This window comes from Ovis canadensis, chromosome 2 (genome assembly GCF_042477335.2).
Source record: "Ovis canadensis isolate MfBH-ARS-UI-01 breed Bighorn chromosome 2, ARS-UI_OviCan_v2, whole genome shotgun sequence".
In the NCBI taxonomy this organism is placed as follows: domain Eukaryota; kingdom Metazoa; phylum Chordata; class Mammalia; order Artiodactyla; family Bovidae; genus Ovis; species Ovis canadensis.
This window is the reverse complement of record NC_091246.1, coordinates 188,532,852-188,558,292: the sequence shown is the minus strand read 5'-3', so window position 1 is coordinate 188,558,292 and position 25,441 is coordinate 188,532,852. Positions and strand designations below refer to the sequence as shown.

Below are 25,441 nucleotides of genomic sequence, written 5' to 3'. Positions count from 1 at the left end.
AAACAGTGTCAGACTTTATTTTGGGGGGCTCCCGAATCACGGCAGATGGTGACTGCAGCCATGAAATTAAAAGATGCTTGCTCCTTGGAAGAAAATTTATGACTAACCTAGACAGCATATTCAAAAGCAGAGACATTACTTTGCCAACAAATGTCCATCTAGTCAAGGCTATGGTTTTTCCAGCATTGATTATGGATGTGAGAGTTGTACTATAAAGAAAGCTGAGCACCAAAGAATTGAAGCTATTGAACTGTGGTGTTGGAGAAGACTCTTGAGAGTCCCTTGGACTACAAGGAAATCCAATCAGTACATCCTAAAGCAAATCAGTCCTATATATTCACTGGAAGGACTGATGCTGAAGCTGAAACTCCAATCCTTTGGCCACTTGATGTGAAGAACTGGCTCATTGGAAAACACTCTGATGCTGGGAAAGATTGAAGGTAGGCGGAGAAGGGGATGATAGAGGATGAGATGGTTGGATGGCATCACTGACTCAATGGACATGAGTTTGGGTAAACTTCAGGAGTTAGTGATGGGCAGGGAGGCCTGGCATGCTGCAGTCCATGGGGTCACAAGGAGTCGGACATGACTGAGCAACTGAACTGAACTGAAGAAGTTATGAAAGTGGGCACCTTAGACATTGTTTCCCTGGCTTCTCAGTGGATAAGAGTAAACTGCCACACAGCACAGGCAAGACTAGTCTCACAACACCATAATTTGCATATTCAAATTTCTCAACTTACTGCTAAATATTGTTAGCAATATTTACTAAGTATATTTTAAAAGGAAATGGTCGTTCATACGATGCTTCCAACCTCTTGTATACTCTGGTTCTAGAGAAATCTCTCCTCTGTCAAGAAAATGCCCAGGAGCAGTGCAAAAAGCGCAGAGAATTTCTTCAAGGAAACATTAATTGAATACCTGCTTTTTAAGATGCTAGGTATGAGGAGAGAAACACACACACACACACACACACACACAACCTCTTTGAGTTCAAGGGACTCACAACCTCACATTCCTCACTCGGCCCCTCCCACCCAACACACTCACAGAGGAAACTTTTCTATAGGAAAAGTTTTCACACGTCACCTCTTCCTTCATCGCTTAAAGAAGTAAATAATTATAGAGCTGGTGCCCAAGGCTTGTGGCTAGATACATAACTCCTTTATATAAATGCCATTGTCTGGGACAGACAAGGTGTGCTTCAGGTAAATGGTGTAACTAAAATGACATCATTACAGGAGTTGCATCCTCAGAGATGACTTTCGTCTCAGAAGAACATGAAACGGAGGGTGGTTAGGTTGAGTGAACACTATGCACTCACTGGCTGGAGGGAAGGCAGTGAGCCTAACAATCCTTTTTTGGGGGACTCGGTTCCCTGGTCCGTATATCAAGAAGTTTGCCCAAGTGCGTGTAACTCAGGGGACACCCCGATTCTGAACTAGAACCAGCCCGGGTCTGAATCGACAAGTTGATCATTGATCAAGCCTTGATCCGGGAGCAGCCGGGCTTCCGAAGTTCGGCTCGCAGAGAGGACCAAACCCACTTGGGGCATCCGTTGCCTCTGAGAAGCAGAGACGGGAGGCAGGATGCAAATCTTCCCCAGGATTGAGGAATAATCCTTTTATAAAGCACCTCGGAGGAACATGCAGAGCCCCGGCGCGAAGCTACGCGGAACGTCGACCGCGACGAGAGGCCTGGATTGCATCTCCTCGCCGCCGTGGGTCCGGGCCTGGCCCGGGGCTGCCCTCGCGCAGGCGCAATCGCGCAGCGCTCCCGCCCCAGCGCGCATGCTCCGCCGAGCCCCTGCGCTCCAGGCTTCTGGCGGCGGCTGCGGCGGCAGCGGCGGCGGAGGAAGTTTCCGCTCTGCACTCCACCCCGGTAGCAGCTTCGGGGCCGGGGACAGCTTCCTCTGGACGCTCCGCGGGCTTCGCTGCCGCCGCAGGGCGGTCCGACGGGATCATGGGGTTGTCAAAGGGGCCGGAAGGCCAGGGTCTCCCGGAGGTAAGGAACCCCTCCTCCCTCCCTGACACGTCCGGGTTTCCGAGCGAGGGCCGAGCCTGCGGGGTCGCAAGCACTGGGAGATCCGGCAGCGTTTAGGGCTCCCCGCCTCCTTTCTCAGGTGTGACCTCTTCCCCAAGCACCGGCCCTGTCCTCTGGGGGCCAAGCTAGTTCCCCAGTGTGGACATGGGCGGAGACCAACTTCAAACGGTGCCGGGTCTCCTGGGACGGAGGGAGCCTTCTCTGGCCAATACCTGCCCCGACGCTGCCCCAGGCGTCCCGGGGCCTGGGGTCCCCACCTCTCTGGCTCCCTCCGGCAGTCTCTCTCCGACCCCCGGCGCCGCACGGCTCGCCCCGAGGACCGAGGCTTCTGCGCCCGATAGTCACGAGACGCGCGCTGGGACGGTCCGGGCTCGGGTTGTGCAAAGGGCGGTGACCTTGTGGCGCCTATCGCCGCCTCCCCCGAGCCCACGGGGTCCTGGCGGCCGGCACCCGCCGCCGTAGTGTCGGGGGTATTGCCTCCCTGCGTTTGTCCCCACGCTGGACCAGGCTGGCTGGAGGAAGTTTGGGAGCCGGGCGCGCGCCAGGTCGTGTCCGGCCGGGTCAGCGCACCGCGGTGTTCGCGGTGGAGACGCGCTCTCCGTCCGTGCGGAGTGGCCGGGCGGAAACGTCGCTGCTTCTCCAGAAGGGAGAGCTGGTGCCTCTCCTTCCAGAGATGTTTGTTATTAAGTACTCAGTCGATCCCGAGGGACAGGGTGATCAGCGGTTTCTGGATTTATATACACATTATCTGGGAGGAGAGGAAAAGTGCATTTCCTTTTGGCTGCAAATATCACTTTTCTAGACAATTTGCATCTGTGCTCTCTTCCAGTTGATTTACTCAAAAACTAGTCTAGCTTACTAGATTCTTGAAAGAAATGGAGTCCATGCTGCGCCTCTGTCCCCTTCCTAAGGTTCTGAAGCAGGTATTTGTCAGAGGGACTGATTCCTTGACTTGGTGCGTGGTCCCTTCACACTTAACTGCCTGGGGCCAGTCTTGTTTCTTTGCTTTCCTCCCCAAATCCTTTAGTTCTTAAATCCCACTAGTACCATTTATTGAGGGATCACTGTTCTGTGCGTAAAAGCTGGAGATGTAGTGATTGCAGAACAGACCTAATCTGTCAGTGTTTGCTCCCAGAATGGAAATCTATTTCATCATCTTCAGAAAACCTAGCAAGTGTAATGTCAGAACCCTTCTGTTAGCTAACACTTGACATTCGAGTTGCTTTGATGGACCAGGGTTTGTGAAGACTAGAATCTGTTCTGTGATTTGATTTGATATTTCTTTTTTGCCTTTTTAAATTGTAGGCTCTCATCAGGTTTTTTGCCTGGCACTTTGCTGTGGACTCTGTCTGATTCTCCCAGGTTCTAACTTAAATCCCTTCAATTCTTTGCCCCAGTGTACCACCAGTAGGGTCTTTCTAGGAAAAACAACAACAACAACAACAACTTGCACCTCCTTTGTCCTTTGTTTAATCTTTCACTGTCAGGAGACTGGGTCTAATTTGTCGCTTTTCCAAGTTCCTGGCAATTAGGCAAACAGGATTCACTTAGTTCAAAGACTAGTATGTATGAATATGAATAGTATGTGTCATTAAGCTGTCACTAGTCCGGTTATTTCATTAAATTTAATTTTGTAAAAGCTTTTATGTACGTGAAGGAAAGAGAGCTAGACGTGGCCCTGCCTTCCAGCTTACATGAACTATGGTCCAAGACAACTGACAGTTTAGTGTTCCTAGTTTAACAGCTTACAGCATTCCTTTTTATTCGAATTTTAGTTTTAAGAGTTGGATGTGTTACCCAGCCTGGTGATGTTTATGGCTTCAAGCTAGAGTATTCTTTCTTTCACTGCATATTAGCTAGTGACCCTTTTGCATTTTGTTTTAATGTTAACCTATGAAATGGATTTGGTGTCTTATTAACATTCCCCATTCATTGTCTTGTGCAAGAAAATTACTTCACAAGGTATATTGCAGAAGTACACTTCTCCATTCTGGGGGTGGGTGGATGGGAAGTGTGGGCCGTGCACTCCCCAAGGTGTGGGCAGAGGGTGCCCATTAGGTACAAGGTGTGGCAGGGAGGACCCTCCCGGATTGTCCTGATGTATTGTCCTTTTCTTGGAAGTATCTTCATGATACATGATTGAACAAATGAAGGATTCCTTTTTTACATCCCAGGAGTTTTAAGAAAATACTTATATTATCCCATTTTCCTTTTCTGTTCTATTTTTGTGAACCATAACTGTTCTTTATTTTCCGTTATTTGAATCTCTTGACTTGTAGATGGTTCTCAACCATCACAAACCTCTTGCAAGGAAGAGAAGATGTGAATAATTAATATTTATTTTTGCATGTCTGCTAGGAATTAGTGAATGCTAACATTCAGAATCTTTGCTAGAAGAGACACAGATGTATAGAACAGTCTTTTGGACTCTGGAAGAGGGAGAGGGTGGGATGATTTGGGAGAATGGCATTGAAACATGTATAATATCATATATGAAACGAATCGCCAGTTCAGGTTCGATGCATGATACTGGATGCTTGGGGCTGGTGCACTGAGGTGACCCAGAGGGAAGTTACGGGGTGAGGGGGGGAGAAAAGAGGGGGGTTCAGGATGGGGAGCATGTGTATACCTGTGGCGGATTCATGTTGATGTATGGCAAAACCAATACAATATTGTAAAGTAATTAACCTCCAATTAAAATAAATAAATTTATATTTTTAAAAAATTAAAATCAATAAAATATATTTTAAAATTTAAAAAAAAAAAGAATCTTTGCTAGCCTGGACCAGCGTCATTTGAGAGGGAAGTGAAATGAGCAGTGTTGCAAGGCTGTCCGCTCCAGCACTGCCTGTTGCAGGAGATAAACAGTCTCTTTAATAATTCCATGTTCAACTATGTGTTAACATGTGTGCTCCTTCGCCTGAAAGTTTGTTTTTTAAGATAAACTTGACCTTCCATTATCAGTGTCATGACTATGAAAACATGTTGTTAATACATGACTGGCTTAGGTCATGGAGCTTATGTGACTGATGGTTAAGCATGTCATTCCATATTTAATAAGTGTGTCCTTGGAGCCTAATGCTGTTCAGAATAGAGAGATAAACATGGGTGGCTAATAGATGGAATATATGCCACCCCTCACGCAACCAGCTAATAGTCTGTTTGGAAAGACAGGCATGCCACTCAAAAGAGGTTAGTAATTGTATGAATGACAGACTATAAATAAAATAGAAATGCAAAGGAATGACCATTTTAAGCTGCAGAGATGACATTGAATGGGAGCTGGAGTTTGAAGGTGGTATCTGGGTGGGTGGAGAATATCAGGAGAACAGTGAAGGAATGAGAATGAGCAGGGCTTGTTTAGGTTGGCCACAGCTGTGTCTGGATTGTTTTGGTGGGAGCTAAAGGATGGAGCTGAAAAGATAGGTTGCAACCCAAGATCTGAATGCAAAACCAAGACATTTGGAACTTAGCTGGTAGACAGTGAGTGATGCCTTAATGATGAGGGCTGGGCGCTAAAGAGGGGTGATGAGAAAGCTGTGATTTAGGAAGGAGTGAGCAGGATAGACTGTTAAGGAAGAAAGATTGAGAGGCAGTTGCCATTGTCTCGGCATGACATGCAAATGGAAGATAGGATAAATGTGAGTTGCATAATTAAGGAAGATTTACCAGGCATTGTTGGCTAAGGGAATAGTCAGAGGTGGATATGAGGCTATGAACCAGGGTATCATGACATTGTTTTCTATAGAGAGGCAGTTGTTTATTTTCTGCAATAATGGAAGACAGGAAAGGCACAGTTTAGTAAAGTGTATGGAGGCAAAAGTACTAGTCTGTTTAGATGTATTGAACTTGGAGTTAACAGCCTGGAGTGAAGGTAGGATATAAATAAAGAATGTTTAAATCAAATCCCTATTTAAATGTATCCAGTAAATATTATCTTTAAGGCAGCCCTGTTACATGGTAGTAATCGCCCTGTAATGTGTCTGTGTTGAAAGCCTGCCTTGTGTTTGCTATAGAGATCAAAGTGCAGAGGGGGCACATGATTGAATTCTTTGTTCTTGCCCCTCTTGTCAGTAACTTCTAGAACCAAGATGAGTGTAAAGTTCAAACAAAACAAACCACCTGTTCCATCTGAAAGGAGTTTATAATCCATTTGAGAAGCTGCTATATAAGTCACATGTTAGACAATAGGGTGGTGAATGTGCTGAAGTCTTCCTTTCCCTGGATTCCTTCAGCAGCTGCTGAACAGTCGATACACCTGTGCATGTCTTCTCCCCCATCTATGATGACTAACAGCTTGTTGAGCAGGGACCTTGTTCTGTCTGACTCTGGCAGCACTGTGTCCCCACGCTACTGCATGAACACAGTGATAATTGCCAATATCATATGCTCCCTGGCAGTGAGTCTGTGGTATCAGGGAATAGACCTGGTGTTCCTTTATTCAAGGTAGCTTTTACCAGCCTTTTGCTTTCGTTTTAGGTAGAAACAAGAGAAGATGAAGAGCAGAATGTCAAGTTGACTGAAATTCTGGAGCTCTTGGTTGCAGCTGGGTATTTCAGGGCAAGAATTAAAGGCTTATCACCTTTTGACAAGGTAAGAGGAAATCTTTCTAACCATTAGGCTAGTCTTTGTCAGGATGTCATGGTTTACTGTGGCAGCAGGGTATTTTTTGTTAGGATGGCATGGTTTACCGTGGAAAGGAAGAAGAGATTGTATTTTTCTTTCTCTGTACCCATGTTGCATTTCTCCAGGATTCAGATTCATTATGGAAGTGTTTGTTTCCTATTAAAAGAAGATAATCATGTATCAGCAAAATACATCTTCAAGTCCTTTTGTGCATGAAGATTGAGAAATACACATAAGCCAAATAGTTTCTCCTTTCAAGGAGCTTAAAGTTTGGGTGGGAAAATAAAGCTTATATCTCCCACATTATAGACAGACGCTTAACCATCTGAGCCACCAGGGAAGTCCATAAGATAAAGTAATTTGAGTTAATAGGGAGCTATCCCAAGTTGATAAAGCTGATAAAGAATCTGCCTACAATGCGGGAGACCTGGGCGATCCCTGGGTTGGGAATATCCCCTGGAGAAGGGAATGGTTACCCACTCCAGTATCCTGGCCTGGAGAATTCCATGGACTGTACAGTCCACAGGGTCACCAAGAGTTGGACACAACTGAGCAGCTTTAACTTTCACTTTCTTCCCAAGTTGGGATGCTCACAGATAGTTGCCAGGTATACTCTGGGCTCTGAATGCTAGGTTTGGAGAAGAAGTTGCTATTGGATGAAGTCATTTAATTCGGCAGAACCTTGAACAGTTCTTACACATATGGAATAGCAGTAGGGTTGAGAGCACAAGGATAAGAACAAAGACTTTGTGCTCAACGAGCCTGACTTCTGAAGAGCAGGGAAGAGAGACAGTAAACCAGTGCACGTAGAATAAGTGGCGCAATTCATTAAGTGCCACAATGAACTGTGCACAGAAGTGAAGCATCCAGATCAACCAGGACATGCCAGGCAAGCTTCCTGGTAGAAGGAAGCATTGAGTTCGCCAGTGGGCCAAAGCCCTGTCTGCATGTAACAGGTTCTTTTGTAATACAGATGTATAGGTCTCAGCCTTTGAAATTCTGGTTTGTTAGGTGTGGGCTGGGGACTGGAATCTGTATTTTATTAGGCATCTCTCATGAGTCTACACTATAGTCAGGGATAAGATTCATTGTTGATCTTTTCTAAGATCAAGCTGTGTCTGTAAAGGTTTTGTTTCAAATGGATTTTTAGCCTTGGTCTCATTTGCATCTCAGAGAAGTCCCATGACAAAATAGAGTACAGATTCTCATCTCCTTTAGGTAGAAGAAAATATGGAATGTATGGAAATTAAGTAATAAGCCACAGAATGTCCCCCTTGCTACCCACATATCTGGTCCATAAAACTCGTAATTCTTCTGCCGTGTTGCACTTTAACTGGATTAAGGCTTCTCTCAGCTGAGAGTTAATGTCTGTCCGCATTGGTATAAAGAGAATCTGCTTCATACATCCATTCAGTTTTAGAAGGCAGCTTCTCAGTCTAAGAGCCACATGTTTCAAGTGCTCAGTAACCATGTGTGGCTGGAAGCACCATACTAAACAGTGTGGATCCAGACTGTTCCTGTCCTGGCAGAAAGCTTTATTCAGCAGTGCTGTTTAGATGGGAGAAGGCAGTGGCACCCCACTCCAGTACTCTTGCATGGAAAAATCCCATGGATGGAGGAGCCTGGTAGGCTGCAGTCTATGGGGTCGCTAAGAGTCGGACACGACTGAGTGACTTCACTTTCACTTTTCACTTTCATGCATTGAAGAAGGAAATGGCAACCCATTCCAGTGTTCTTGCCTGGAGAATCCTAGGGACAGGGGAGCTTGGTGGGCTGCTGTCTCTGGGGTCGCACAGAGTTGGACACAACTGAAGTGACTTAGCAGCAGCAGCAGCAGCAGCAGCAGCAGCAGCAGCAGCAGCTGTTTAGATGAGTTGCAGTGGATGGAGCCAGGACACATATTGTCTCTCTCTGAGGATACACAGTTTTGTATATAAAACTGTTTCAATTTTATCTGCCTTGCACTTCTTCCCTTCTTCCCAAACTAGGAAGAGGAAATAGGTATTTTTTTATGTCTTGCAGGTGGTGGGAGGAATGACCTGGTGCATCACCACTTGCAACTTTGACGTGGATGTTGATTTACTCTTTCAGGAGAACTCTACAATAGGTCAGAAAATGTAAGTTATTGGGCTTTCCATGGATGAGCCTGAACAGTGAGAAAGGAGATAAATCTTGAGCATTTGCTCTGTGCCAAAGGTTGTGTCAGATGCTTCACTCATGGACTAAAAGAAGCCAAGGTCACACAGCTAACACATGAGAGTCATCTAATATTATTACGATGTTAATAGGCTATTTCTGGTGTTTTTTGTTGATCAGAATTTTTGTTGATTGCTTGAATATCTCCTTCCAAAGGCATTGAGTTTGGATGGAAGTTGGATAGTTGAAGGGAGGGGAATCTTTCCCACCCTGTTGCCTCTGCATGAGGCAGAGCCTCACTTTGCCTATGTCCTTGCCAAAGACATCCTGGAAGGGTGCCCTGGCTGATCTTCTGTAGCTCACCAGGGACTTGGTGATTTCATGAGATCACTGGGATCCCAGTTCTGCCCAGCCCTGCCAGTGGACAGCTGTGTGACCTTGGGCAAGCCTTCCATTATGTACAGAAAGAGGGTTTGTGATATCAGATCTATAGGAGTCTGTGATTTACTTACTCATTTTTCTGAAGCCTTGTCCTCCCTTAAATGGATTAAAGATGGTTTATGAGCATGCATGGGGGAGCAGTAATAGTGGAAAAGTGAAGCAAAGCAAAAAGGGTAAAAAAGGGAAGGAAAGGCAGAGTTGAGGGTAAAGAACACTACTGTGAGGAGCCAGAAGGCCCTGTTTTCCTAAGGATGGGACACAGATTTGGCTGAAAAGAAGAAAAAGACATCAAAAGAAGAAAAAATAAATTATCCAATTTATACTTTCCATATAGTAGAAGAAAAGCAAGTCCCTGGGAATCACCAAAATCCTTAACACTAAGACCAAAAGGCATTCTTGGCTCCTTGTTAAGGAGTTCATGCTGTTTGACACAGTAATACTGCCATCAGTGCCCGGCCATGAATAGTAGGCGCTGCATCCTGACACCTGTGTGTGTGGGGCTGTGGCATCATGTCCAGTCACCCACAGAGAAAAGTTCACCTGGGGGGGGTCCAATGGAGTCCAGGTGTGTGGCTGTACTCCCGATGATCCAGTCCAACCCAGCAGGGGAGTGTATCCTTGTCCTTTTGTTTATTAAGGTGTTACATACGTGAACATACAAGAAACATTCAGATACTACAAAGGGAGCAAAACACGCAGCTGATGTCTCTCCTCTTTGCCATTTTACACCCTAGTTTTATTCCCTGGAGAGAGTCATCTTTGACTGTCTAGGTTTTAGATTCTTCGTCGTGGTCACTGGTATGTCTCCACCTTTGTATACCCGGTTTCATTCAAGTCCAATGAGAGGAGGAAGTTGGCTCACCTGTGCCACTCACTACATCCCCTTTGTCTTCCAACTGCCACTCTTTTAATTATTATCTTTCTTTTCTATGATCGCTTGCATAATTTTGCTCTACTTAAGTTTCTATTTCTTGATCCATTAATATAAACTAGTTTCTCCTGTTTATAGTCTGTTCTATAGTAGCAGTTAAGTTGTGCATTCTTTATCTACAGGTAAATTCTAAAAGTAAATCTATAAACAGTATTTTCAATAAGGACTAAGACTTGTGATGGGGTCAGAAAAAGAACGGTAATTTTCTGGACTGTAATGGTGCTGTTTAAAGGAGAATATTTGAAGTATTACAGTCAAAAGCAATCTCTTTTCATTTATTCATTGACTCAGCAAATATTTATTGAACCCTTACATTCGTAATGTTCTGGATGCATTAATGAAAAATGTGCTATCCTCATGGAACTTAGAGTCTATTGGAGGAGACAGACAAAAACTAATCTAATAAATAAGTACAGTATGTGTAGACATATGTACCATGAAAAAAAAATAAACCCAGGAAAGGGTATGAGGAGAGACGTAGGATGGCAGGCAGTTGTGGTTTAAGTCGGTGTAGGCTTCACTGAGAAAGTGATACCAGAGTTAAGACTTGAGGAATGAGGGTTCCAGGCAGAGGAAACTGCCAGTGTGAAGGCCTACGCAGAAGCTTGCCTCGAGTGTACTGTGGTGAGGGGTGGGGTCGTGGGGAGGGGGCAGCAGCAGACGGAAGTGCAGAGAGGTCATGGGACAGATCAGGTAGCACTTTGTAGGTCAGGTTTAGGACTTGGGGTTTACTCTGAGTCAGGTGGGAAATCCACGGGGGTAGGGGGCGTTGAGCAGGGCAAGAACACAGTTTGTTCTGTGTTTAAGAAGGACCCCTCATCTGAATACTGAATTAAAGGAGTGAAGGTACAATCAGGGAGATTCTTTAGCATGTTACAGTAATCCTCCCCTGGGCAGTGTGCCAGTAGTGGTGGCATTCTGGATCTGTTTGAAAGGTAGAACCAACAGGATCTCATGGCATATTTGATTTAGAGTGTGAGTAAGAGGAGCGTGGAGGATGACTTTGAAGTATTTGGCCCAAGCAAGTGGAGTTGGTCTCTGCAAGTCATTGAGAATCAAGCACACTGCATTTTTTACAAAGCTTCTTTTCCCCCTTGCGTTTCTGATTGCCTTTTTTTTGTTGTTGTTGACAAAGAAGCATGTACTTTCACCTGTAGCTGAGATCAGCCAGCTTCTTAATCAGTCTGTTGATTAACATGAATTCTCTGCCTTCTCGAGTACATTCTTGGTTGAAGCCTCTTTCTGTTCCAATCTGAGCTGATTGCCTCTTACACCTGTGGGACCTCTGATGTTCTGGGATTTCTTTTGCATTCTTTGTGAGCTAGGATTCTCAATCTGTATTTCTGAAACCTAAGAAACAGTGAAAATGTTGGTGTTTTTTTTTTTCTTTGTGGATATAAAACTTTAATTGGAAGCGAAACATGATCTGAGTGACTTAAGGTTATTTATGGTCTTTATTGATCCCACTTATGTGAATATTCATAAGTTTTGCTACAGAAATACTCATTTCTTTGATGATAGGATGCTGTTGTGGATTTTAGTGGGTCTTACATAATAAATAGTTGAGTTCAGTTCAGTCGCTCAGTCGTGTCCAACTCTTTGTGACCCCATGAATTGCAGCACGCCAGGCCTCCCTGTCCATCACCAACTCCCAGAGTTCACTCAGACTCACATCCATCGAGTCAGTGATTCCATCCAGCCATTTCATCCTCTGTTGTCCCGTTCTCCTCCTGCCCCCAATCCCTCCCAGCATCAGGGTCTTTTCCAATGAGTCAACTCTTCACATGAGGTGGCCAAAGTATTGGAGTTTCAGCCGCAGCATCAGTCCTTCCAATGAACATCCAGGACTGGTCTCCTTTAGAATGGACTGGTTGGATCTCCTTGCAGTCCAAGGGACTCTCAAGAGTCTTCTCCAACACCACAGTTCAAAAGCATCAATTCTTTGGTGCTCAGCTTTCTTCACAGTCCAACTCTCACATCCATACATCACTACTGGAAAAACCATAGCCTTGACTAGACAGACCTTTCTTGGCAAAGTAATGTCTCTGCTTTTGAATATGCTATCTAGGTTGGTCATAACTTTTCTTCCAAGGAGTAAGTACCTTTTAATTTCATGGTTTCAGTCACCATCTGCAGTGATTTTGGAGCCCAAAAAATAAAGTCTGACACTGTTTCCACTGTTTCCCCATCTATCTGACATGAAGTGATGGGACCAGATGCCATGATCTTCGTTTTCTGAATGTTGAGCTTTAAGCCAACCTTTTCACTCTCCTCTTTCACTTTCATCAACAGGCTCTTTAGTTCCTCTTCACTTTCTGCCATAAGGGTGGTGTCATCTGCATATCTGAGGTTCTTGATATTTCTCCCGGCAATCTTGATTCCAGCTTGTGCTTCTTCCAGCCCAGCGTTTCTCATGATGTACTCTGCATATAAGTTAAATAAGCAGGGTGATAATGTACAGCTTGATGTACTCCTTTTCCTATTTGGAACCAGTCTGTTGTTCCACGTCCGGTTCTAACTGTTGCTTCCTGACCTGCATATAGGTTTCTCAAGAGGCAGGTTAGGTGGTCTGGTATTCCCATCTCTTTCAGAATTTTCCACAGTTTCTTGTGATCCACACAGTCAAAGGCTTTGACATAGCCAATAAAGCAGAAATAGATGTTTTTCTGGAACTCTCTTGCTTTTTTGGATGTTGGCAGTTTGATCTCTGGTTCCTCTGCCTTTTCTAAAACCAGCGTGAACATCTGGAATACATAGTATATACCCCTTAATCTACTAAGCTACAACATCTAAAGAATTGTGAGTTCTGAAGCACATCTGCCCCCACAGGGTTTGTTTAAGGAGTTGAGGGTGTATTATTTTTCCTGATAAGTACTTGATGTGAAAGCAAAGCTGGGGACAGGGTTTACTTGTAAAGACCCAGCAGACTCCTAGCAGATTCATCAGGCAGTTGATTCTTTATTGTCTATAGAAGAAATGTCATAGCCGCAGGGCACTGAATTATCCAAAATCTTTTCTGTTTGGTTTTGGGACGTGTTCTGTGTTTGGGGTCCTCCCACGAAGTTTCTGGTTTGCTACAGTTAGTTCAGTTCAGTCCCTCAGTCACGTCTGACTCTTTGTGACCCCATGGACTGCCGCATGCCAGGCCTCCCTGTTCATCACCACCTCCCAGAGTTTGCTCAAACTCATGTCCTTTGAGTCTGTGTTCTGCGTTTAGGGACCTCCCATGAAATTTCTGGTTTGATACAACTCAGATATTATTGCCATGTGCTGCAGTGCCTCTGTGCATCCCAGTGGATGGGAGGGGGCAGCAGCATCCCTAAAGTACGCACTTGCCTCGTAGGGCATGCTTATCTTCCATCTGTGCTCCATTGGGGCCCAGATGGGCCTCATCTGTGGATGGGCCTCCATTGGGGCCTCATCCTCCTTTTTGATCCTTCTTTCATTTGGGTTCCCTGAGCTTCCCCTCTGCATCCCCAGTTTGTCCTGAAATCCCATCACCACAAAGTGCTGTGTTCCAAGGTCCATAAATAAGATTTTAGGCTTGTAACCGATTCATTTCTACAACGCACGTCAACACACATTTATTAGGCACCTGTGTACAGATCACGTGCCCTTTATTATTTAACCTTCATAGCAACCCTTGAATAGGCAGGACGGAGATTAACCCTCATTTTATGATGGTAGTGTTGGACCAGAAGGACCGGGTGGCTCGCCAAAAGTACCAGAGTGGGTGATGGAGCTTGGAATTTAGACCCTGGTTTAACTCGCTCTCTTTAAAACTATGCAGTGGAGGAGGAAACAGTGCATGAACCCTTAGAAGACTAAAGGAACCGAACTTACCTCCAGTAATGAAAAGTGGGTGTGTTAAAAGCATAGACTGGGAAACCTGTCTGGTGGCCTCTGCACTTGTTATTTTCCCTGATTTTCAGAAAGTCAGAGGATCCACTCTGAGCCCCAGGGAAAAGCCAAAAGGAGACTGGTAGGTTTCTGCCGGAAGTCTTCCTGACTTTTGCCCCCAAGCCGGCCTGTTTTCTCCCACATTCCCACGGCCCTTTGCAGTAATAGTGCCTTCAGCTTCTTCTACACGCTGCTGACGCTGCACACTTGGTAGTCATTTCTGGGAGGCAGGTTTAACAGGGTTGTAAACCGCAAGATGACCCTAGGCATCCTTCCCTCAGGGCCTTTATGAACTGGGAGAGTGGGCCGTCTCTGAGGAGTGGCCAGGGAGAACCTTGCCTGAAGGTGGAGGGTTGGCTGGATGGTGTTGGTGTCTCGGCCTCTGATTTTTAAGCTTCTGAATGGTTATGGGCTATCAGCAACCCTTCCTGCATAGAGCCACAAATCTGTAGCCACTAGAGGGAGCTCACTTCCTACCAAACCAAAACACGACTTGGCTAGGTGGTCCCGGTGTGAGTGAATTCTTAGACCTGCCCAAGCAAGGACTGGAAGCCAGAGTGTGACCATCTTCACTTGCTAAGCTTGGAATCTGGGGAGCAGAGCCAATTAAGCACCCATTTCTTCCCCTCACAAATTTCAAAGAAATTAAGGAACAAGACATGGGAGTCTTATGGACATTAAATTAAAAAGTAAAACTTAAGAGAGAGCTTTAGATAACGTTGCCAAATGACTGCGTCAATCTTTTCTACCAAACTGTCCCATTCGGACCCCAGGAGAAGCTGGGCAACCACAGGCTTCCCTACTGGGACAGAGAAGATAACTTGTGTCCTGTGGGCGAGCTACTCAGAAAGGAGGCCCACAGGGGCTCTGGGAGTCAGATGACACTTTGCTTCCACGCCTCAGACCTTTTGCATGAATCACAACCCGCTTCTGTTTGCAGTGAACATGTCCTCCCGCATCCTTCCCTCCTGGAAGGTGGGTAGTCCTGCCTTCTGTGAGTGTGTGCAGTAAGGGAGCAGACTTCGCCTCTTCACATGTTTTTCTCTTAACATATTGGACTTGATGTTATGATTATGACTGTTTCCACTCAGCAGTTTTAAGCTTGGTCCTGCCTTGTGACGCTACTGTAGATACAAACATGGTTGTGTGATGTGTTCTCTGGGGAGCCTTCTCTGGGAGTCATTTGGCTTCTGTTCCAAGATTACTTAGTTCCTGCCAAGAGCGAGGGCATGAAATGTGCTAAGGAAAACATAAGTTAGATATTTTCTCTTATCTGGGCCTGAGTTAGGTGTTGGTCCTATGGGTGTCTGTCTCCTGGAAAGGATTGTGGAACTGCAGAAAGACAAAAGTGTGCAAGATTTCTTTGCACAAAAGATACCTTTTCGGTAGATAGACCCAAAACTTGCTGTAATTGAAGCCTCTAGTAAGAACCTGCTGACCTTGTAACCATGGCCTTTATCTGCTAGAAAATAGTCTGATACTTGTAGATGAGGCCACTCTGGCTGAAATTTTTTAATGTCTTAAATGAGGCTATAACCTAAACTGTCCATGTAGGCTGAGCCAGGAGCCCCCATTTCTCCATATGGCCCCGTAAGACCACAGCTTGGACTATTTCTCGGAGTTCCTAGGCTACGTACCATGGCTTTGTGGGTTAGCAAGCCCACTGAACCTCTGTTCTCTCTCCTCTTTAATCTGATCTGACTAAGATACAAGAAATAGAAACCAGATAATTGGAGATCAAATAGCAGCTGATCACAGATTTAAATCTGTGGTGAAATGAACTTGCACATAAGTCCTTCTTTCACTCCTGCCATAAAACTGTCCCACCCGGGCCAGGGCTCATCTGGGCATCCAGTGGGGGTGGGTACTCACCTCCTGACTGAGGTCAGATATGCTCTGGGCTTCAGGGAGCCTGACTTCTGCTCTCCTCCAGCCACTTCAGGGGAGAACCACGCAAGGTGGAGGAGAGGGGTCATGTCCCTTGTGAGAAGCTGAAAACTCCTCTTCTTTGGAAAAAGAGTGGTTCCTCCAAATCTAGGATTAATTTTAGAGTATCAAAATTAAAGGCTATTATTTATTTCAAAAATACTTCTTAACAGAGTAGAAACGTCAATTTTTTTTTTCTACACAAGCCTGAGACCTCATGTTTTGTCTTAATATTGTGGGCACTTGGCACAAAGTCTGGTAATTAATTTGTTGCCAGGATGATTTTTCAACTTCCCTGGTGGCTCAGACAGTAAAGAATCCACCTGCAATGCATGAGACCCAAGTTCAACCCCTGGGTTGGGAAGATCCCTTGGAGGATTGAATGGCAACCCACTCCAGTCCATGGGGTCACGAAAGAGTCAGACACCACTGAGCACCTAAGCAGGCACGAATGATACTTAGAACATTTTTTAAAAATGTTTAACCTAGTGGTTTGCAGACTTTTGCAAAAAGAAAGACAACAAAGTGAAATGGAGAACATGCAGCACTAATAACTGTTTATTTTGCCATGTAAGGATGTTTAAAAAAATAGCTACCACCATAACTTCATGAAGAAACAAAATATTTTCTTATAAAAAGCAGGACGAACATGATCTTGGAATTAAGGGTGAATGCAGTTTTCCTTATGTGGCCTTACATGCACACAGGTCTAAATTGTGCTTATTTTTCTCACTTTGCTGTCAGCCAGGAGAAATGTGGTCCTGGTCTGGTATTGAGAATCCCTGGATCCCTCTGGAATGCAGCCCAGGTGGTAGAGATGTCTTAAGAGCCGCTTAGTGTGTTCTCACTCTTGGCTTGTTGTTTTCCTCCGAGCAGAGCTCTATCAGAAAAAATCGTCTCTGTCCTGCCAAGAATGAAATGTCCACACCAGCTGGAGCCCCACCAGATCCAGGGGATGGATTTTATTCACATATTTCCTGTTGTCCAGGTGAGAGCGTCTGAGGGGTTTCTTGTCCTCTGAACACTGGCATTCCTGTAACGGGTCTGGCTCTCGGGCTCTCTGGCCTAGATCCTGGATCTGATGGGCGTGGCATGGATTTGGTGGCCTCAGAGCATGACTGCACGCCCTAATGGTATCCGCAGAAGTTGCCAATATTCAGTCTACCTTCGTTCCACTCAGTCACCTGTTCTGATCTTTGAATGTTTCCCACAGCTAACTTTTCATTGCCCTTCTGGGAGGCCCCCATGCTCTGGTTCCCTTCTGTCTCTCCAGCCTCAGTTTATTCTTTGTTTTTCTTTGTTCTTTATGTTCTAGCCCCCCGGCTTTCTTTCCAGTTTCCTCCCACATACTATACTTCTTTCCTGTCATGGGGCCTTTCTCTCAGCCTGGGAGGCTCTTCCCTTCTCTCCTTTCCTTCATCCTGCAGTTCTCAGTTCCATGTCTCCTCAAGAAAGCTCCCCTGACCCCCCAGATCTAGAGCAGGTTCTTTTGCTATATTCTCCTATGCAGCATGTTCCCTACCTATTTGTGACCACGTGCGTCAGAGTGTCCGGTTATTTATCTCTGTCTCTCGTGGGCCGGTATCAGGGCTGTCCTGCTCAGTCCTGTGTCTCTGGCACCTCGTGGAATGTCTGGCACTTTGTAGGCATTCAGTCCTTATTTGAGGACTGAATTTCTAACAAGAGACTTATCTCTAGCCCAGCTTTTTTCTGAGGCCCCGTAATGAAGTGGCTCATGCTGTACAGGTCCCTGTATTCTGTGTGGTTTTTGTGCCTCAGCCTTTCCTCCGGATACCACAGAGAGAGGAGGAGTACAAGGACTCACTTTGTTGCCTGCTATATGGACAGGACTTAGCCTCAGGTCCTATTAGAGTTCCTTGAAGCATCTGTTGTAATCCCAGTCTTACATTTGAGAAAAGTGCGACTCATAGTGGATAATCAATTGGCTTACGGACAGAAAACTAGTGAGTGGAGAGGCAGATTCCTCTAAATTTTTCCTTGTCCTTAAGCCTGAACTTTCCCCCTCCACCACCGTGCAGCCACCCAGCCCCTGCTAGAGAAGTTCATTGATTCTGTGAAAGTTATGTAGTGTAGCGGTTAAGATCCTGGACTCTGGAGACTCTCTGGGTTCAAATCTTGACTCTGCCACTTTCCAGCTGTCTGATCTTGGGCAGATGTCTTCACTTCTTACCTGTTAAGTGGAAAGTAACAATAGCAGCTACCTGATTGAATGAAGGTTGAATAAGTTATTGTGTGTAAAGCACATGGCTGAAGGGCTGGTGTGTCTCAGTCAGTGCTTTCTAAGGGTTACGTAGTTGTTTCTGTGGTAGTTACTGCTGCTGGGAATCTTCCCCTGAACTAGACTTCAAATTAACTATGAAATTTCTAAATGAAATTTGTACATTTGAGGCTAGTACTTTAACTCAGGATTTGATGTGTATGTTCGTTAGAGGATGGTACCCCCGTCCTTTTGTGAAAATAGGAAGTAGGGACCTTGTGGAAATTCTTAGCGAAACCTCCAACGCTATCATACTGTGAAGTTGTTGCCTTTTCCGCCTCAACCTGGATCTCTTGTGACTAGACTTTACTCAGTCCTGTGCTAGAAGTTGGAGGACCAAAATGATAGTCCACATATGAGAAGAGTGTGAAGGTGATTTTCTACAGTTGGTTTGGGTATCCTGAGTGTCTGATGGTCTGTGTTCTGAATGGAATGCCTGAGGGCTTCCTCGCTGGACATGAGAGCCTCAGCTAATGGTTACCAGCCTTCTTAATTTTGTGGACCTGCAAAATTTTAAAGCAAAAATGGAGGTTGATCTGTGGTTGCCACCTGTATTTTGGCAGGCAAGGACATTGTTAGAAGTAACAGTTATTTTGCTTTTTCTATCATTTCTTGAAAGAAAGGCCATTTAACCTTCACTCGGAGAATAAAGAACAGTCTTTCCAAATGAATACATTTAGCACTGTGAGAAACTCACCACAGGCCTGTGGTTTTGTTTCCTGTTTTGTTGGACACCAGTGAGAGAACAGTTGTAGACCAGTCGCTGGGACCTGCTGAACAGCTTTCTTGTGTGGGTCTGAGGTCCACCACCCTAGTTCTTGCCGTTTGGCACAGCTGTGGTGACTCTGAATGCAGCGGGACAGTGGAAATGGTCACATGTTCCAGGTCACATGTTTTTCTCCTACATGAGGCATGTGAATCCTGTGAAGGTAGATATTTTTCTTGAAGGCTAGGGCCCTGCGGCAGAGCTTGGCTCTCCTAGAGGCTCCCTCCTCAGCTCTTCAGGTTGGGAACTCTGAAACAGAGCCATGGTGTCTCTAAGGGAATCCTGTGAATCAGTGGGCTTTGCCCTCCTCATCAGAGCACGTTCTCCAGGATCCAGCCAAGTAATAACTCAGTGTAGATCTAATTAACAGAGGCAAATTTGAAAAGGCAACAACTATGAAGGCCAGAAAGTGGATCTCTAGGTGGGAAAGAAAGCAGAGTGAAACTGAGTTGAGCAGGAGTCAGCCTCCTGAGATGTACAGGGTCCATGCTGGGGTGTGGGTGAGGGGCTGGAGTAGCCCCAAATGTCATCTGATCCTCAGCCCCTGCACCTCTGGATTTTAGTCAGTGCCTGAGGTTACTGTCTGGAGTTGGGATGGAGTGGAGTGATAGAAACAGATGGAGGATTCTAGCAACAAAAGAGTACTCCTAGAGTTACTTCTGGCCACTGCTTTAAGTAGGGAAAACCACTAGACCCATTCAGGTATGACCTAAATCAAATCCCTTATGAATATACAGTGGAAGTGAGAAATAGATTTAAGGGAATTAGATCTGATAGAGTGCCTGATGAACTATGGACAGAGGTTCCTGACGTTGTACAGGAGACAGGGATCAAGACCATCCCCAAGAAAAAGAAATGCAAAAAAGCAAAATGGCTGTCTGCGGAGGCCTTACAAATAGCTGTGAAAAGAAGAGAAGCGAAAAGCAAAGGAGAGAAGGAAAGGTATAAGCATATGAATGCAGAGTTCCAAAGAATAGCAAGAAGAGATAAGAAAGCCTTCCTCAGCAATCAGTGCAAAGAAATAGAGAAAAACAACAGAATGGGAAAGACTAGCGATCTCTTCAAGAAAATTAGAGATACCAAGGGAACATTTCATGCAAAGATGGGCTCGATAAAGGACAGAAATCATATGGACCTAACAGAAGCAGAAGATATTAAGAAGAGGTGGCAAGAATACACAGAAGAACTGTACAGAAAGATCTTCATGACCCGGATAATCAGGATGGTGTGATCACTCACCTAGAGCCAGACATCCTGGAATGTGAAGTCAAGTGGGCCTTAGAAAGCATCGCTATGAACAAAGCTAGTGGAGGTAATGGAATTTCAGTTGAGCTATTTCAAATCCTGAAAGATAATACTATGAAAGTGCTGCACTCAATATGCCAGCAAATTTGGAAACCTCAGCAGTGGCCACAGGACTGGAACAGGTCAGTTTTCATTCCAATCCCAAAGAAAGGTAATGCCAAAGAATGCTCAAACTACCGCACAATTGCACTCATCTCACATGCTAGTAAAGTAATGCTCAAAATTCTCCAAGCCAGGCTTCAGCAATATGTCAACTGTGAACTTCCAGGTGTTCAAGCTGGTTTTAGAAAAGGCAGAGGAACCAGAGATCAAATCGCCAACATCCGCTGGATCATCGAAAAAGCAAGAGAGTTCCAGAAAAACATCTATTTCTGCTTTATTGACTATGCCAAAGCCTTTGACTGTGTGGATCACAAGAAACTGTGGAAAATTCTGAAAGAGATGGGAATACCAGACCACCTGACCTGTCTCTTGAGAAACCTATATGCAGGTCAGGAAGCAACAGTTAGAACTGGACATGGAACAACAGACTGATTCCAAATAGGAAAAGGAGTATGTCAAGGCTGTATATTGTCACCCTGCTTATTTAACTTATATGCAGAGTACATCATGAGAAATGCTGGACTGGAAGAAGCACAAGCTGGAATCAAGATTGCCGGGAGAAATATCAAGAACCTCAGATATGCAGATGACACCACCCTTATGGCAGAAAGTGAAGAGGAACTAAAGAGCCTGTTGATGAAAGTGAAAGTGGAGAGTGAAAAAGTTGGCTTAAAGCTCAACATTCAGAAAATGAAGATCATGGCATCCGGTCCCATCACTTCATGGGAAATAGATGGGGAAACAGTGGAAACAGTGTCAGACTTTATTTCTTTGGGCTCCAGACTCACTGCAGATGGTGACTGCAGCCATGAAATTAAAAGACGCTTACTCCTTGGAAGAAAAGTTACGACCAACCTAGATAGCGTATTCAAAAGCAGAGACATTACTTTGCCAACAAAGATCCGTCTAGTCAAGACTATGGTTTTTCCCATGGTCATGTATGGATGTGAGAGTTGGACTGTGAAGAAAGCTGAGCACTGAAGAGTTGATGCTTTTGAACTGTGGTGTTGGGGAAGACTCTTGAGAGTCCCTTGGACTTCAAGGAGATCCAACCAGTTCATTCTAAAGGAGATCGGTCCTGGGTGTTCTTTGAAAGGACTGATGCTAAAGCTGAAACTCCAATTCTTTGGGCGCTTGATGCAACAAACTGACTCATTGGAAAAGACCCTGCTGCTGGCAAAGACTGAAGGCAGAAGGAGAAGGGGACGACAGAGGATGAGATGGCTGGATGGCATCACGGACTCAATGGACATGAGTCTGAGTGAACTCCGGGAGTTGGTGATGGACAGGGAGGCCTGGCATGCTGCAGTTCATGGGGTTGCAAAGAGTCAGACATGACTGAGCGACTGAACTGAACTGCTTTTGTGGGCAAACTGCTTCCTGGCATTTCCTTTACTTGAGTTTCGTTTACTTGAGTTTCCTGCCATTCCTGAGCAGGAGCCCTGTGCTGTGTGCAGCTGTGCCTTCTGAGGCAGCATAGCAGCCGTATAGAAACTTCCCCTGAAATGTTGTAGCTCCCTGAAGAGAGCATGGCACACCTCCACAAAGGTCTTCAGTAATAATGGGAATGAGTGCAGAGTCAGGAGAAAAAGTAAAGGTTGTCTTTGTACTTTGCATTCTCACACTCAGAGTGGCTGGGCCTTCCACAGGTTGTGGGGTGTGGGTGTGTGCAGGGAAATGTTTCAGCTCCCTGGAGGTGTAAGTCAGCAGACATGAGGAGTGGCTTCTTGCACATGTCAGCTCCGTAGATCTGGGAAACATTGCATGAAGCCCAGACATGCCATGTCCTGGTGGTGGACCCTCCGGGTTGTGGCCAGCAGCTGCTGGCTATGGATCGCTAGACGGATTAATGTTGTCTCTCTGAGCTAGTTCTGTAAACCGCGGTCAGTGCCCATTACCTTACAGTGTTGTATGAATGCTGTGAGTGCTAAGCTACATCTGAGGTCTGAGGCTTGTCCTTGGTACACGTGGTCTCAAATCTGAATATCCAAGGGATTTTTTCACCTATCAGACAAGGGTTACGCTAGGTATTCTCACTGGTTCTCTTTCCGTCCTCTGGTCTGTGGCACAAGCAGCACAAGTTGGAGAGAGTTCCATTAAGGTCTGTCATTAGACGCAGGAAGCTTTGGGGAGCAGCTGTGTTTGTGCTGGGCTCCAGTATTTACAGAGCCATCTGGTACTTGTGTTTCATTTGCTCTGCAGTCCCTCTGTGAGGTGAAAGGAAATGATACTCTGCCCTCCACTTTAGAGAGAAGGAAACTGAGGCCTGGGCACCTGGAGCAAGGCTCAAAGGTTTCTCTGAGGCTGTCAGCTCCAATCCGCCTGATCTCAGCATCCAGATGACGAGCGGCTGATTTCCCTGCAGGGCAGTGTGTATTGATGGTTGCTTGTCACCTGGTTACTTAATGTTATGGGATTCAGGTTCAGGACCTATGCCATCACTGAGTTGGTCTTTACCCTTTACTTCGCCGTGTTTCATCCCCATTAGCTCACATTTCTGCACTTTCTTCCCCAGTGGCTGGTGAAGCGAGCTATAGAAACAAAAGAAGAGATGGGTGACTACATCCGCTCCTACTCCATATCCCAGTTCCAGAAAACCTACAGTCTACCTGAGGTCAGTGTTCTGCTCTTTCCTTGTCCAGCTGAGAACCTGAGTGCACGGTTAGGGACCCCCTGGAAGAAGCAGAGTAAGCTCAGGCTCCCCTGTGCTCCTACCCAACTGTATGGCATCTCTGCGCCCACCTGGTCAGCACTGAAACTGGACCTCCTGGTTCATTTGAATTGCGCTCTTTGAATGGGCACTGAGTGCCAAGCTCTATAATTTTGTCCTTTTCTCTCAATTTTGGTACTTGATCCAGACCTTTTATTAAATTATAAGAACATGAGCATATTTCTGTATAATTGTATGAAGCTTTTCAAGAGACTCTCTGCTTAGGATGACACACCTGTAGTAGCAGTTAAGTGGTAATGACAGCACCAGTAACTGCTGATTTCTGTCAGGTCCCTGCTACTTTCCAGTCCCAGAGCACTACATGCCTTCTGCTTCTTGATCCTTATGATCGCTCCTGCCCCTGGAGAAGCTGAGGCTTAGAGGTGAGGTAGCTTGCTGAGGTCTCAGAACTCAGAGGATTTGGACTGAGAACACTTGTCTTCGCCTCTACACTCTGTGGTCCCCTTTTTTCTTACCAGCTGTAGGGATCTGTTTTGGAGCCCTTAACAGAGGCCCTAACTTTTTTCACGCTCAGTGTATTCCAATTTGTTAGAAAATTGAGACTTTTTCAGACAAAGTTGTGATGAGAAGTCAGTTTATAAGACGGATTGCTGAGCAGTCTAATTGAGTTTCAGTCTTTACACAGGATTTGTTTCATCCCTGTGTATTCTTGTCTTGCAGGATGATGACTTCATCAAGAGGAAAGAAAAGGCCATCAGGACAGTTGTTGACCTCTCTGTGAGTTCCCTGCCCGAGTTCTCCTGTCAGGGAAGATCATAGGGTCATAGCTTCCAAGTAGCCCTTTGATTCAAATCGCAGAAGCCTCTGCCCCCACCGCCCCCCTACCAGCACTCCCTGAGGTTTCTGTCTGTGGGGATTGCCCAGCAGCTGACCTCAATGTGTGAGGGAGGTGCTGCCTGTTGTGCGTGCCCAGTATCTAATGCCGGCGTTCAGGGTAGAACGTGCCACAGCCGCTGCCCTGTGTTCTCCTTAGTTTCCAGACTCAGAGCCCTTCCTCATTTGTGCCAGTGGTGACTATAAACTTCAAACTTCACATAGCTCCAGAGAACAAATGACGAACTAAAACTGATGCAGAGGTTATCACTGCCTTGGTGGCTTTGGAAAGGCAGCTTCTGAGCTTTGTGTGGGAAACTCCGAGATGACCTTTGTCCCATGTGCAGCGTGCCTCAACCACAGGGTCTGTATCCACATGCGCAGTTACCCAGCACAAGGGCCAGAGGAGAGCTTTGGGCCTTCTCTACACACTCAGGGCCAGAGCCCAGCAGAACCTAGTCAGCGCCACCCACTCCTCACCCCCCAACCCTTCCTACATGAAAACGAAGCCTCAATGCCTAGGTGTAAGTTCTCTTTCTTTAGAAAATAATGTATTGAATTATTTTGCCCCCCCCCTTTTTTTTTAACTTTAAGAATAAATATGTAATCTCCCCTGGTGATTACTCTGAAAAGAGTAACAGTAGCTTGAGGATGAAAGACATGAAATGCTCATTTAAAAGTCTTGTCAGCTTATGGTTATAATTTGTATCTTCCCACAATTCCATTTGGGAAATGTGAGGTATGGAAAACCTTTAAGTTACATTCTGAAGCTGGATGTGGTTTTCAGATTTGGTGGCAGTATTAAGTGTTAATAATAAAAATATATGATAAAATAGTAGAGTAATTTTTTTTTCCTTGTTGTGAAATAGATGTTGGGTTTAGAACATCTTTAAAGTTTTCTTTGAAAAAGTTGATCAATCAGAGGAAAAAAGGTCAGCCTTAATCTAACAATACAGAAACAGCCACTTTTGGACATATTTCTTCTGTGTTTTTAATGTGTATTTTTATAGTGAATTAGAATTATATTTTGAATATAAATTTATAGTTTTTTCCCTCCTCACCGGTAGAGCATCGTATGCTGTTAAAGATTTCTCCTGATCGCATTTTCATGACAAATAATAACCAGTTGGTTGGGTGTGCTATTGCTTTCCCTTGTTTTAAGTGATGCTTCATTTCTGGAAAGAACTGAGAATTAGATGACAGTGTTACCTCAGATACAGAGAGCTGGGGAGCCAGGAGCAGGAGAGGAAGGGAAATTCTCTTTTCCCCATAAACTCTGCCCTATTTGAATTTTATACTAAATCTCTTATCACCTTTTCAAAAACAGTAAAATGAAAAATTTGTTGTTTAGTTGCTAAGTCATGTCTGACTCTTTGCAACCCCATGGGTTGTAGCCCACCAGGCTCCTCTGTCCCTCAGATTTTTCAGACAAGAATGCTGGTG

General features: G+C 45.2%; 1 protein-coding gene across 2 annotated transcripts in view; it reads left to right on the top strand.

Annotated features, from left to right (window-relative positions):
* The first annotated feature begins 1,615 nt into the window (after window positions 1-1,615).
* Window positions 1,616-25,441, top strand: part of CCDC93 (coiled-coil domain containing 93) — a 107,826-nt gene continuing 84,000 nt past the window's right edge. Inside the window, exons 1-6 of one of the 2 annotated variants that reach the window (XM_069577779.1) lie at window positions 1,616-2,004; window positions 6,523-6,636; window positions 8,692-8,786; window positions 16,880-16,991; window positions 22,970-23,068; window positions 23,846-23,902. In XM_069577779.1, the coding sequence (XP_069433880.1) occupies window positions 1,963-2,004; window positions 6,523-6,636; window positions 8,692-8,786; window positions 16,880-16,991; window positions 22,970-23,068; window positions 23,846-23,902 (519 nt within the window). In that variant the 5' untranslated portion in view covers window positions 1,616-1,962. The remainder of the gene's footprint in view (window positions 2,005-6,522; window positions 6,637-8,691; window positions 8,787-16,879; window positions 16,992-22,969; window positions 23,069-23,845; window positions 23,903-25,441) is intronic. The other variant, XM_070292232.1, reaches the window with a different exon arrangement.